Raw genomic sequence first — 13,843 nt, 5'->3', positions numbered from 1 at the left:
AGGAAGAGATGGGAGCTGCTGTTCAGTAAATATAAAGCTACAGTTACACAAGATAAAAAAGTCCGAGAGTTCTGCTGTAGGACATTTCACTTTGCGTGAACTGCGCCATATGCTAAGAATTTGTTAGGAGGATAAATCTCGTGTTATGTGCTTTTTACTGCAATAAAAATCAATCAGCAATCAGAAAATGAGAATGGGATATACAAGAGGTAAGATGACTCAGGAGCCCCTGAGTGGCTCAGTTGGTTAATCAGTGGACTCCTGTCAGCTCAGGTAATGATCTCAGGGTCCTAGGATCAAGTCCTGAGTCAGGCTCCACGCTCAGAGGAGAATCATCTTGTCCCTTTGCCCCTCCTCCCAACTCATGCTCTTCTCTCAAATAAATAAAATCTTTAAAAATAAATAAATAAATAAATAAAGGACTCAGAATGTCAGAATGAACCTAGGGATCTTGAAAATGTTTTACTAGAAAAACCAAAAGATCAAAAAATCTCTATGAAAGTAGTTTTTTAAAAAGATTTTTATTTATTTATTTGAGACAGAGAGAGAGAGATCACAGGCAGGGGTGAGGGGAGAGGGAGAGGGAGAAGTAGATTCCCCACTGAGCAGGGAACACAATCTGGGGCTTGATCCCAGAACCTTGTCATGACCTGAGCTCAAGGCAGACGCTTAACAGACTAAGCCACCTGAGCACCCTTCCATCCAAGTATTTTTGATAACAACATTATCCAAAAGAAATTTCCAATGTTCAAGACTAAAAATAAAATAAAGATTCCCCCAGCCAGAGTTCTTTAAGACTAAGGAGATACTAAAAAAAAAAAAAAAAAAAAAAAAAAAAAAAAGACTAAGGAGATACTCCAAAATTATGCTCTTCCCTTTTAAACATCAGTAAGTCTGGCTTTTCTATCACTATTCCAATTTTCAAAGCATTTAAAGAAAACAAAACAACCAAACAGAGAAATCCTATACCAAAAATCAGTAACAAAAAAACAAAAATCAGTATTGAGCATCTAATCTGTAACAAGTAGTTCTCTAGGTGATAAGGGGTGAACATAGCAGACTATAAAATTAAGTAAATGAGATACTTACAAATGACAAAGCTCTAGAAGAACTACTTAAGGTTAAAAAAAAAGAACTACTTAAGGTGAGTGAATAAAATACTCACTGGTATAGGGATAGAGGATAAAAGTTCTATTTGAGATAGGGTGATCAGGAAAAGTTTCTCTTGTGGAGATAATACCTATAAAAATTGAATTGAATCTCAATTCATTGGATTCTGAAGTTAATAAATTTCAAAAATTTAAAACTAAAAATTATATGGAATTACATGATGTAAAAAATATATCTTAAAAATACTTGAGAAACAAGAAGTCACCAGTGCAGGAGAGGCTCAGGGGACTCTATGTGCTAAGTTTACAATTTCCAGTGAGTCTAGAATTATTTCAACATAAAAAGTTTAAAAAAAAAAAAAAGCTCCTTGTGTAACTATTACCATATTAACAATAAGTCACCTTGTACTCCATTTAAGATACTTTTCAATATGTCAAAAAACCTATCCTATGTATGTGAAATCATAAAAGGATTTAGGAAATCGAATCTCTAGTGCAGAAAAGCATTTTTCTACAAACATGCAGATTAGGTATTTAAAGACAGAAACAGGAAAGCAAATATAAATACAGTTTGGGGAATATTTTATTCTAGAGATATCACTAAAGAAAGAAAATGCAATGACAGGAGTCAGTATAGAACAAAGAAATTTCCCTTCATGTTACCTGTTTAAAATAGCTAAAAAGGCATTAAACATACAACTCTTATAGTTAAGAGCAACTTTTTAGTTCTACAGGAATAACTGAAATCAGGAAAACAAAAGGATGTGGGTGGTGAAGGGAGAAGGCAAGGGCGGGAGGTTACCTTAAACTATCTTACTACCTTTCAGTGGACTTGCTTTAAGGACTGCAAGAATAATTAAATCATCCCACTTTAAAATCCATACATCAATTAATATAATGTACTACTTCCGAATTAGAGATTTAGTCCCTCATTCTAAAAACATTTTAATGGCTGTTGTTCCAAAGACTCCATCACGGGCTCCAGTTAAAGATGGAAGGTTGTGCACATGCACTAGCATGTCCACAGCTATGGAATGAAGCATGCCCCTCTTCCTTAAATTCCTATGGTGATGCACTAACTCTTAATGTGATGGTACCACAGATGGAGCCTCTTGAGAGATAATAAGGGTTCAGATGCAATCATGATAGTGGTATCCTCATGATGAGATTAATGCCCTTATAAGAAAGACACCAGGGATGCCTGGGTGGCTCAGCAGTTGAGCGTCTGTCTTTGGCTCACGGCGTCATCCTGGAGTCCCGGGATCAAGTCCCACATCGGACTCCCTGCGTAGAACCTGCTTTTCCCTCTGCCTGTGTCTCTGCCTCTCTCTGTGTCTCTCATGAATAAATAAATAAAATCTTTTAAAAAAAAGAAAGACACCAGAGCTCTCTCTCCTCCAGCTGAAGCCACATTAAGAAGGTACCATTTGCAAGTCAGGAAGAGAGATTTAACCAGAAACCAAGCATGCTGGCACTCTGATCTTAGACTTTCAGGCTCCAGAACTGTGAAGGAAAATTTCTGTTATTTAAGTCACTGGCCTATGGTATTTTGTTATGGCAGCTTGAGCAGATTAATACACCCACTAAAATGGTTATAAAAGGATTTTTCAAAAAGCCTAAACCCATAAGGACAAAGAGAATAGGAAAGATGAAAGCAACATTTTGGATACTAAAATAGGAGAGAGGTTAGTGGTAACTGATTTAGCAAACTCTAGAATCTTAAAGCAAGCACAGGAAAAATGAAAAAGCAACTAAACTACCACAGAACCCCCAAGAGGCTCAGGAACTGGTGGCACCAGGTACCTTTGGAAGCACAGGTAAACATGGGAGTGTATGCAGAAGCTCTAGTATGCTTAAGAGCAGCAACACCCCCCCCCCCTCGCCATCCCACTATGTGGGCACCAGACCGAAGGTCTGCTCACTAGAGAGAGACTGTGCTGGAGCTGGGGTGGGAGTGAGGCCATCACACCAGGCACAACTGCGGACCTGTGGAGGTCAAGCAGAAGCTTACACACTGAATGCAGAGGGTCCTCAGACGTTTCCCTACTTGGCTTCCAAAATGCTGAGAGGCAGACATATATCTTCCAAGGAGAAACTGGACATTCACTGGGGACTCTGTCTAGCTCAAGGGAGACACTCAACAGAACAGCCTAGCAAGATCTCACTGGGCTGATGCCCACAGTTTCAGGCCCCACCCACAACTGCAGAGCTACCCAGCAGCTTTCTATGGCTCCATTCTTACACAGGAGCAGATGGCCAAGCAAGTTCTCTAACCTCAAAGGCAGACAAAAGCAAATTAACAAAAAAGGCAACCTGAAAGAAACAGAGCTAAAAAGAGAATCTATGAAAGAATAGACACCAATAAAAATAAAAAAAAACTCTTAGGAATTAAAATTATGTCACAAATGAAAAAAAAACCTCCACAGAAGGGACAGATGATAAAACGGATAGAGCCAAAAACCAAAAAATAAGAGAAAATAAGAAAATGGGAGGGACAATCTCAGGAGTACATCTGACTAGAAAAAGAAAACTGAGTGGAGGGTATTATTATACAAATAATTCACGAAATCTTCCCAAAATTAAAGGATGTGACTCCCCAGACTTCAAGGTCTAATAAATACTCAGGGTAATGTATAAGAATATATGTTCTATGGGCACCTGGATGGCTCAGTGCGTAAGCGTCTGCCTTCAGCCCAGGGTGTGATCCTGGAGACCTGGGATCGAGTTCCGCATTGGGCTCCCTGCATGGAGCCTGCTTCTCCCTCTGCCTCTGCCTATGTCTCTGCCTCTTTCTCTGTGTGTCTCTAAATAAATAAATAAAATCTTAAAAAAAAAAAAAAGAATATATGTTCTAAGGCATGTTATCAAGAACTTTTAGAACAGGAGCCAAAGTAAGGATCCTAAATGCTCCCGCCGCCCCTGAACCCCCCCACCAAAAAAAAAGAAACAAAAAGCAGGTCACAGAAAGAAACAAGAATCTAGGTAGCTTCAAATTTCTTAATAGCAGTCAGTGTAGGAGTTTAGAATATGAAGGAGAAATTATTTTAAAATTCTCTCATAAAATGATACCCACCCTAGAAACTGATATCCACTAAAAGTGGGATAAATGTAATGCAAGCTGCAAGATTTTCCAAAATGATCAGAGAGCTCACCACAGGCTGACTGGAAAAGGACTGAGAGCTAAGACACCCCCTTTAACTGACCATGTCAGGAAGTTGTTACACCTAAACTCAACTTCCCATGACACTGGTAGCTTCCACTCTCTGGTAGGAGGGCCTGTAACTTCCACTGGGCCCCAAAGTCTCCTGGAGCGAAACAGCTAGTATCTGCAAATGGCTCCTACAAACATCCAACAGATATTCAAATCCAGTACTCAAGTAGCCTACATCATAAGAGGTGTGTTTATTTCTTCACTGATAAGATCGAATTTGTGCTTATACTTTAGGAATGGAGAGGCATTAAAGATTTTTCCAAGCACACTTTTCTGTGAGATAATGCAGGTGGTGCACCTGTGCCTTCTTTTCTCTTGCTGAGCCCCTGGTTTTAGGTTTCCCCTCTCTGCAGTAAAGTCATGATAGATGATGTGTTGTCCTAAGCCCTGGTACCTGATGGGCTGTGAGCCTAAAGACATCACTTCCCTTGGTAAAAAGAAAGGAACCCATCTTAAACAGTAACAGTCAAAAAATTTTTCACTAGTGGGATTTCTAAAAAACAAAACAAAACACACACACACACACACACACACACACACACACACACCCCAAAACTGAAAATGGTAACTTCCCTACATCTTTTCTCAGGAAGCTGTTGGAAAAGATGCCTTAACAAAAATGAGAAAGTTGGTTTGAGAAAAAAAGATGTGATGAGATTCAAGAAACAGAGGCTCCATTCCAAAGAAGTGGAAAGACATCCCAGACAATGTGAATGGAAATGTGAAAGGGACAGCTGTGCAGCTGGCCTACAGAGCAACCACCACGGATTAATGAATTAACCTAGCCAGGAAGTTATGGAAGAGCTATTTCAAGAAGATGAAACTGACAGAGTATCTGATGCCTTCAATCATATTAAGGGGAGATTCAGAAAAACATTTTAGCAACAGGGGATGAATGTGTGATGAAAATTTAGAAAACTAGTAAATAAAAAATAGGCAATTATTAACTCAGATGGAGGTGGAAAAGAAGTTTTCAAGAAAAGAAATCACAGCATACCATACAGCTCATCTCAAAATAGTGTTTTCAAAGCCTAAACAAGATAATATTGATCTAAACAAATAATGAGAGAGCAGTATTAGAGGGGTCTAGGAAGCAGGCATGTACAGCTAGTGGCAAGGAGTTTAAGAGAGTGAAAGTCTCATTTTCTTTTGTGGGAGTCAAACGACAATGTCTAAAAGTGAAAAAACAAGGGCAAGCACTGTAAGCACACTATTTAGAGACACAGAAGTAAATATCAAAAAAAAATTTTTATAAGTAAGAGTGAGAAGTGAAGTTGAACTAGGATGATGGAAGAGAGATGCTGTTTTCAATAAGCCTTTTAACTATAGGACCCTTAAAATATGTGCCTATATCATGTTAATAAAAATAAAAAATTTAAAAATAAGATTATATAACAAAAACATTACTGTTACTATTGGAAAAATAGTAATTTGATGAGCTGAAAAGAGAAGTGATTGCCCACAGGGACATTATAAAGAGAATTTAAATCACCAATTTATTAGTCTAAATGCTTCAATAAGAAAGCTATCACTCAACCATTACAAAACCAAAATAACAAAATAAAACAAAGTAAAGATAAAAATTCGTCAGACATGTGGTTAATTTAGAAAATGACTAATGGTAAATAAACTCAAGAAAACTTCTCTTAGGGATCCCTGGGTGGCGCAGCGGTTTGGCGCCTGCCTTTGACCCAGGGCGCGATCCTGGAGACCCGGGATCGAATCCCATGTCGGGCTCCCGGTGCATGGAGCCTGCTTGTCCCTCTGCCTGTGTCTCTGCCTCTCTCTCTCTCTCTCTGTGTGACTATCATAAATAAATAAAAATTAAAAAAAAAAAAAAAAGAAAACTTCTCTTAATATTGGATAAAGGAAAGCTATTTTTAAAAGTTTAAAATTACCTAATTATGAGTAAGCATTTATAAACAGCTTACTGTGCATAAAGATTATAGGTTAAGGACCCAAGCAGTTTATGGTCTAACAGAAGATAAAGACGCACACACAAATAACCACTGGTGGAGGTGAGAAACAAAGAGCAGTTCTAAAGAAAAAGTTTTTCCTTTGATTAAGGGAATCAAGAAACATTCCATCAAGAGGTAGGATTTAATCCAAGCTTCAAAGACTGAGACATACTGGTGTGGCGGGGGTCTCCCTTCTGGGTAAAACACCATAAGTAAGGGATAAAATTAAGTGCACAGACATGTTTGGGACTATAAGAACATTGGTTTCATTGAAATATAGAAAACAAGAAATAAAAGGCAGACTAAAAAAAATTCGTATGGCCAGATACTGGGTTTGCCTTGAATGTCATGCTAGGAATCTGGATTTTTGCCAGAAGGAAACAGAGTGTTCTTGGGAGAGCAGGGGCAGGGATGGTAGGTCCAAAGACAATGGCCTTGAGCACAAGTGCTCCACTGGGGAGCTACTGAATCAACCAACAGAACAGAGTGTAAGAATGGGAACATGGACAGGTAATTAAAACCGACATGGATAAAACTGGGTCAATTTTCTCTTTAATTTTAATAGCACTTTTACCGAATAGCTCATTCAAATTGTTGTTGCAGGGCTCATAAAATACCTGTGGATTTGTTTGATGCTCTCCTTCGAATTTCTGTCACCATCAGTCGTGAGACTTGGGTTGTGAACTGCAGAAGGTCAGAAAATTTTTCTGTCATCGTATTTGGCGGAGCATTTCCAAAAACCTGTGGATGGAAAAAAAAATTAATGAAGCATTGTCAACTACTGCCCTTCATTCTGTGCATTTCAAAGTGTGCTATGATTTGAAAATCAAGTCAAAAAAGTATTCTTACACAGCTACTTTGAATCTGAAAAATGTTTATTTTTATGTTCTCATCTTCCATTTTATTGTAAATGCAGGAGTGATCACTCTTTTACTATTTATGAGTAACCACTTGACAACCATTTCAGGCCCTCATTCTGCTTCTATATTCTCTAGACTATTCCTGTATCCTCTCCTTTTTTTCTCTTTAATTTAAATTCAGTTTGCCAACATATAGTATAACACCCAGTGCTCATCCCATCAAGTGCCCTCCTTAGTGCCCGTTACCCAGTCACCCCATCTCCCCATTCTCCTCCCCTTTCACAACCCTTTGTTACCCAAAATCAGGAGTCTCTCATGGTTTGTCTTCCTCTCTAATTTTCCCCAGTTTCCCTTCCTTTCCCTTATAGTCCTTTTCACTATTTCTTATATTCCACGTATAAGTGAAGCCAGATGATGACTGTCCTTCTCCGACTGACTTATTTCACTTAGTATGATACCCTCCAGTTCCATCCACATTGAAGCAAATGGTAGGTGTTCATCCTTTATAATGGCTGAGTAATATTCCATTGTGTGTGTGTGTGTATACACACATCTTCTTTAACCATTCATTTGTCAAAGGACATCTTGACTCCTTCCACAGTTTTGACTGTTGTAGACATTGCCACTCTGAACATTGGGGTGCAGGTGTCCCAGTGTTTCACTACATCAGTATCTTTGGGGTAAATACCCAGTGGTGCAATTGCTGGGTCATAGGGTGGCTCTATTTTTAACTTCTTGAAGAACCTCCACACTGTTTTCCAGAGTGGCTGTACCAGTTTGCATTCCCACCAACAGTGCAAGAGGGTTCCCCTTTCTACACATCCTCTCCAACATTTGGTGTTTCCTGTCTTGTTAATTTAGCCATTCTCACTGGTGTGGGGTGGTATCTCATTGTGGTTTTGATTTGTATTTCCCTGAATGCAAATAATGCCGAGCATTTTCTCACGTGCTTGTTGGCTATGTGTAGGTCTTCTTTGGAGAAATGTCTGTTCATGTCTCTGCCCATTTCATGACTGGATCATTTGTTTCTTGGGTGTTGAGTTTGATATGTTCTTTATAGATCTTGGATACTAACCCTTTATCTGATATGTCATTTGTGAATATCTTTTCCCATTCTGTAGGTTGTCTTTCAGTATTATTGATTATTTCCTTCACTGTGCAGAAGCTTTTTATGTTGATGAAGTCCCAAGAGTTCATTTTTGCTTTTGTTTCCCTTGCCTTCATAGATGTGTCTTGCAATAAGTTGCTGTTGCCAAGTTCAAAAAGGTTGTTGCCTGTGTTCTCCTCTAGGATTTTGATGGATTCTGGTCTCACATTTAGATCTTCAACAATTTTGTGTTTATCTTTGTGTATAGTGTAAGAGAATGATCTAGGTTCATTCTTCTGCATGTAGCTGTCCAATTTTCCCAACACCATTTTGAATAATATGTTTAAAATACAACTTGTACAATAAATCATATCTAGCTACACTTCCTAGTACATATTACACAACCTTTGAATGAATGATTAAATAAATGAAATAAAAAGCCAAAGACTATTTATCCATAAAATTTGAATCAATCTTACTGATAAATTTTAGAAAGCATGATGTTTCTCTGAAGATATCGTAAATTAAGAATTTACATACAGAAAGGAGACCCTGGGTGGCTTAGTCAGTCAAGCTCCAGACTCTTGGGTTTAGGCTGAGGTCCTGATCCATGGGTCTTGAGATCCAGCCCCACTCTTTGTATGGCTCCATACTCAGTAGGGAGTCTGCTTGAAGATTTTTCCCTCTGTCCCTCCCCCCACTGGCCCACATGCACATGCTCTAAAATCAGTAAGTAAATCTTTTTAAAAAAGATTCTTTTTTTAAAAAAAGAAGTTAGAGAAAAATGGTAAGGTTCTATGATGGCACAGAGATACATCAGATGGTGAAAAGCAGGGATTTATCTATGGTTAAGTCCTAGGCTGAATACAGAATTCAGTAAACTCATGTTAAAGCTCAGAATTTTGAAATTCTAAAATTCCCAAAACAAGACTGTTAGGAAAAAGACTAGGATAAAGAAAATGAATGTGAGGGTCATGAAAACTGCTTGTTTCTGGACAGCCCGGGTGGCTTAGCAGTTTAGCACCATCTTCAGCCCAGGGTGTGATCCTGGCGACCCGGGATCGAGTCCCACATCAGGCTCCCTGCATGGAGCCTGCTTCTCCCTCTGCCTGTGTCTCTGTCTCTCTTTCTCTCTGTGTCTCTCATGAATAAATAAATAAAATCTTTAAAAAAAAAAAAAAGAAAACCAATAAAAGTCTAAGACAAAAGAACTTTAGAATAAATAATTTTTTTGAGATCTTATTTATTTATAGAGAACAAGGGTGAGAGAGCATGCATGCAAGCAGGGGAGAAGGGCAAAAGGAGAGGGGGAAGAGAATCTCAAACAGACTCCTTACTAAATACAGAGCCCTATTCAGGGCAGAGCTCAATCTGAAGACCCTTGAATCATGACCTGAGCCTAAACCAAGAGTCGGAAGCTTAGTCCACTGAGCCACCAGGAGCCTCTAGAATACATAATTCTTAAAGATAAAACAATGTGAGTTCGGCAAAGAAGACAAGAAAATGAAACCTGGACCGATAGTCATAGGCAAAAAATGGTTTAAAAAAAAAAAAAGAAAGAAATGGTATTATAATGGCTATATAACTGGATATACCCTGAAATATTATTTTAAAAAGTGTTCTTTATAGTTAAAATGAAATACAGACTTTAAAACTATTTTAATAGCTCTCATAGTATTTTGTATTCTTATTATTTATTCAAATATTACTACATAAGGAACATATCTTATCTTTGTATTCTACTTTAATTTATAGGGATGTTCCCTAAATATGTTTATTTATATGCTATCTCCCACTCCCCACAACAAATTCTAGAGGATGTATAAGTAGCATTGAAGGATACATAAAATATAACATGAGAATATAAACTAAAATTAAGAAAAAACAAAAAAAGGAAATAAACCAAGGCTAGGGAATGGATGGAAGGAAAAAGATTAAAAATCTAAGACCAAAGACTAATTCTGTATTTGCCAGGTTTTGGTCATAAATTTTAGCTCAAATAGAAAAACAAAACAAAACAAAACAAAAAAAAAACTCTATCACCTGGTTCACAGTGTCCTTAGGTAAGAAAAATATACATTTAAGGAAGTATCTGTGTTTTTATACAATACCATGAAAATTTCTTTCCAAGGATCCTCAAAAAAGGGATATAACTTATAATGTAATATCCTTGTAACAGAAATATATTTTTTACATTCTTAGAACAGATACTATATTCTTTATAACCTCCTTCAAATTGAGCTGAAAGTACCAAACAAATCAATTCTACAGGATATAACTTTAACTATCTAAAGACTGTTCATTAACTTGACACAGGAGTAATTTTACATTATCTCAAAGAACAAATAAACTGTACTTTTCAAGACCTCAATAAATTGCTTTTTTTCTGCTGAGATATTGATAAATGTTGTGTGCTTATAGTTCAACTATATAACTTAGACTGATACTCTTTAACAAACAAATTGAAGGCAGGTTAGAAATTGAGGGGTGCCTAACTGGCTTAGTTAAGTGTCTGCTTTGGCCTAGTCATGATCCCAGGGTCCCAGGATCAAGCCCCAAGTTGGGGAGTGGGAAGCCCCTCCCGCTAAGCAGGGAGCCATCTTCTCCCTCACCTCCCCGTCATGCTCTGTCCCACTCACTATCTCTGTCTCTCTGAAATAAATAAAATCTTAAAAAAAAAAAAAGATTAGAAGTTGAGAAGCCTAATAATGACACATGCTTGAATAAACGTCCTACTTCCAACTCAGAGATGTGAGTATATAACTATTGTTTATAAAACAATTGTGTATTCTGCTAAGGCATTTATGAGGCCTTCTGCCAAACTAATTTATCTTTTTATTATTTTAAGATTTTATTTATTTACTCATAAGAGACAGAGAGAGAGAGAGAGAGGCAGAGACATAGGCAGAGGGAGAAGCAGGCTCCATGCATGAAGGCCAATGTGGAACTGGATCCTGGGACTCAGGGATCAGGCCTTGAGCCAAAGGCAGGTGCTCAACCACTGAGCCACCCAGGTATCTGTAAAACTAATTTAAAATAGGCCAATATTCCTATCACTCAGTATATATTAATATATATTTTGCTCCTACGAATTATTTTGTAAAAGATTTTATTTATTTTGAGAGGGACAGAAGAAAGCATGAGCAGAGAGGGAGAAGCCAACTCCCTGCTATGTAGGGAGCCAAATGTGGGGCTTAATTCCAGGACCCCAAGATCATGACCTGAACTAAAGGCAGAGGCTTAACTGACTGAGCTACCTAGGCACCCCAGCTCTGAAGAATTACTAAGAGCTATTTTATTCTGAAGGGTTAGACAACTTCGTAAGATTAAAAGATCACTTCTTAGACAGTAAAAGGATACAATTCTTCAAGCAGTCTTCATGTTAGGTGAATAATACATTGTTAAAAATCCAACTAACTTGGGGTGCCTGCGTGGCTTAGTCAGTAAGCGACCGACATTTGACTTCTGCTTAGGTCATGATTTCAGGCTTGTTAGACTGAGCCCCAGGTTTGGCTCCACACTGGGCATGGAGCCTGCTTAGGATTCTCTCTCCCCTTCTGTCCCACCACCACCCACCCCCCAACCCTGCTCTCTTAAAAAAACAAAACAAAACTACCTTTTCACACAAATCCTGATATTTAACTGCTATACTGCCATAAGAAACTTTTTTCAAAAGATATGTCTTCCTTGAACTGACCAAATCACTATTATGGAAAAAGAGTTATGTCCTATTTGCTAATTTGAAATTATCTGTTTCTCTTTTAACATAAATTTAGTCCAATTTAATCACTCATAAACATGTATTGATCTAAATATGTCCGGCAATATCTGGAGTCATGAATACAAAGGTAAATAGAGAGTTGTGAATACAAAAGTAAATGAAGCAAAGAGGATTCTTGTGCTTGTGGAGTGCACATTTTAGTAGAAGAGACAAATATTAACCAAATTAAGAATGGAAATTACACTAGTGATATGTTCTAAAGGAAGTAAACAAGGTAACTAGAAGGGAATGCCTGTTGTGGGGAAAGGCTGTCAGAGAAGGTCTCCCTGAGACAATGCTGGCATGGATGAGTGACACTGCTTGATGAGACAAAGTCACACAGTTCAGATTGCAAAAGAAAGAGGGTTCTGGGCAGTGCGGAGAGTTGTGCTCAGCTCTCCAAAGGGGACATAACATTGAGGTACGTGAGGAATACAAAGACAGGTGAAACTGGAATGTATTTTATGAGATGGAAAATACGCACACTAAGATTGGAGAGGTACAGGGACTAAAATATGAACCTGACATTTAGATAATACTGAATATATAAGGTTGCAAAGAATAGAGTAGATTTTTCTGTGATTAACTTCAACATTAAATCCAAAAATATTAGGTATATATATATTGAACCACCTTCCACAAATAGTGGTACTTCTTGAAAACATACAACACTTAAATGATGTACTTAAATGTGTGCCATAAAGGATGGAGCATGGAGCTGGGAGTCCAAGGAGACTTGGATTCGCCTCCTCTTCAGAGACTACTGGTCAAGTTTTTCTGGTTCTCCACTTCCCTATCTGCCAAGGGAGAGAGCTAAGCAAGAGACTGAAGTAATACATTCAACTCAGAAGAAATGATTCTACAACATATACGTGACATTCATAAATCAGATTAAAAAAAAACCCAGAGTAGTGAGGAACAAACATGCCATCTAGCAAATTCAATAAAAATAATAGTTACCATGCAAGAAGCATTTATAATGTGCCTAGTATTATTCAAATACTTGATACGTAATGTCATTTAAATCTCATAAAATAAAAAAAAAAATCTCATAAAATCCTATATGTGTCCTTGTTTTACAGATAAGGAAATTAAAGTTAAGAGAAGTTAAATAACTCAAGCCAGAAGGTGGTGGAGACAGAAATTAAAATTAGGTCTGATTCCAAACCATACTCTAAATCACTCAGTACTAAGTTGTCTCAATTAAACTTCGCATGAACCCTATCACTGTCACTTTACAGTTTCACCTTAAGAGGGGAACAGCATGGTTAGACTTGTTATCAGAAGAGTCATTTTTAATATCCACCTGAATTACAGAAAACTTTCTGGCACTTCCTCAACTAAATTCTTTTGGAATACTCAGGGAGAACAAATCAATAGTGTTATTTATTAATGCCATGTACAAAATAGAAGCTCAATATATTTTTGTTACTGAATGAAACTACTCAAATAAAAATTTATTAAATAGGACCAATAAAAAGAGGTTGGAATTTATACAAAGTTTTCTAAAATGGTGTCTTTTATTTCCTAAACTTATGCAATATCTAAAATTAAGTTACATAGTACTGACCATTAGGAGACCTGGAATAACCTGCTATACATAACACATTTTAAAAATTAACAATGAAGATATAATTGCATTACTTCATAGTAAATGAGTCTTATTAATTAATATAAATGATTAGGAAAATATGTGTATCCTCCTTGTTTCTAAGAAGGACCACCAACTCAAGAGAAAGGAAACTGAGAAAGCTAGCTCAGTCCCTTTCTCCCTTTTGGGATATGCCCGCCTCATAAGAACATACACTCTCTCATCTACTCTGTATGGGGCTTCCAACTATCCAGTTTTGCCTATGGC

At 37.5% G+C, this 13,843-nt stretch overlaps 1 protein-coding gene across 18 annotated transcripts in view; it reads right to left on the bottom strand.

Moving 5' to 3' along the window:
• Positions 1-13,843, bottom strand: part of WDFY3 (WD repeat and FYVE domain containing 3) — a 273,205-nt gene that overhangs the window by 160,470 nt on the left and 98,892 nt on the right. For all 18 annotated transcript variants that reach the window (XM_072755759.1, XM_072755760.1, XM_072755764.1 and 15 more), the window contains one exon: positions 6,896-7,019. In XM_072755759.1, coding sequence (XP_072611860.1) covers positions 6,896-7,019 — 124 coding nt within the window. The remainder of the gene's footprint in view (positions 1-6,895; positions 7,020-13,843) is intronic.

This window comes from Vulpes vulpes, chromosome 4, assembly GCF_048418805.1.
Source record: "Vulpes vulpes isolate BD-2025 chromosome 4, VulVul3, whole genome shotgun sequence".
In the NCBI taxonomy this organism is placed as follows: domain Eukaryota; kingdom Metazoa; phylum Chordata; class Mammalia; order Carnivora; family Canidae; genus Vulpes; species Vulpes vulpes.
Note: the sequence above shows the minus strand (reverse complement) of the source record. Positions and strands in the feature narration are given on the sequence as shown.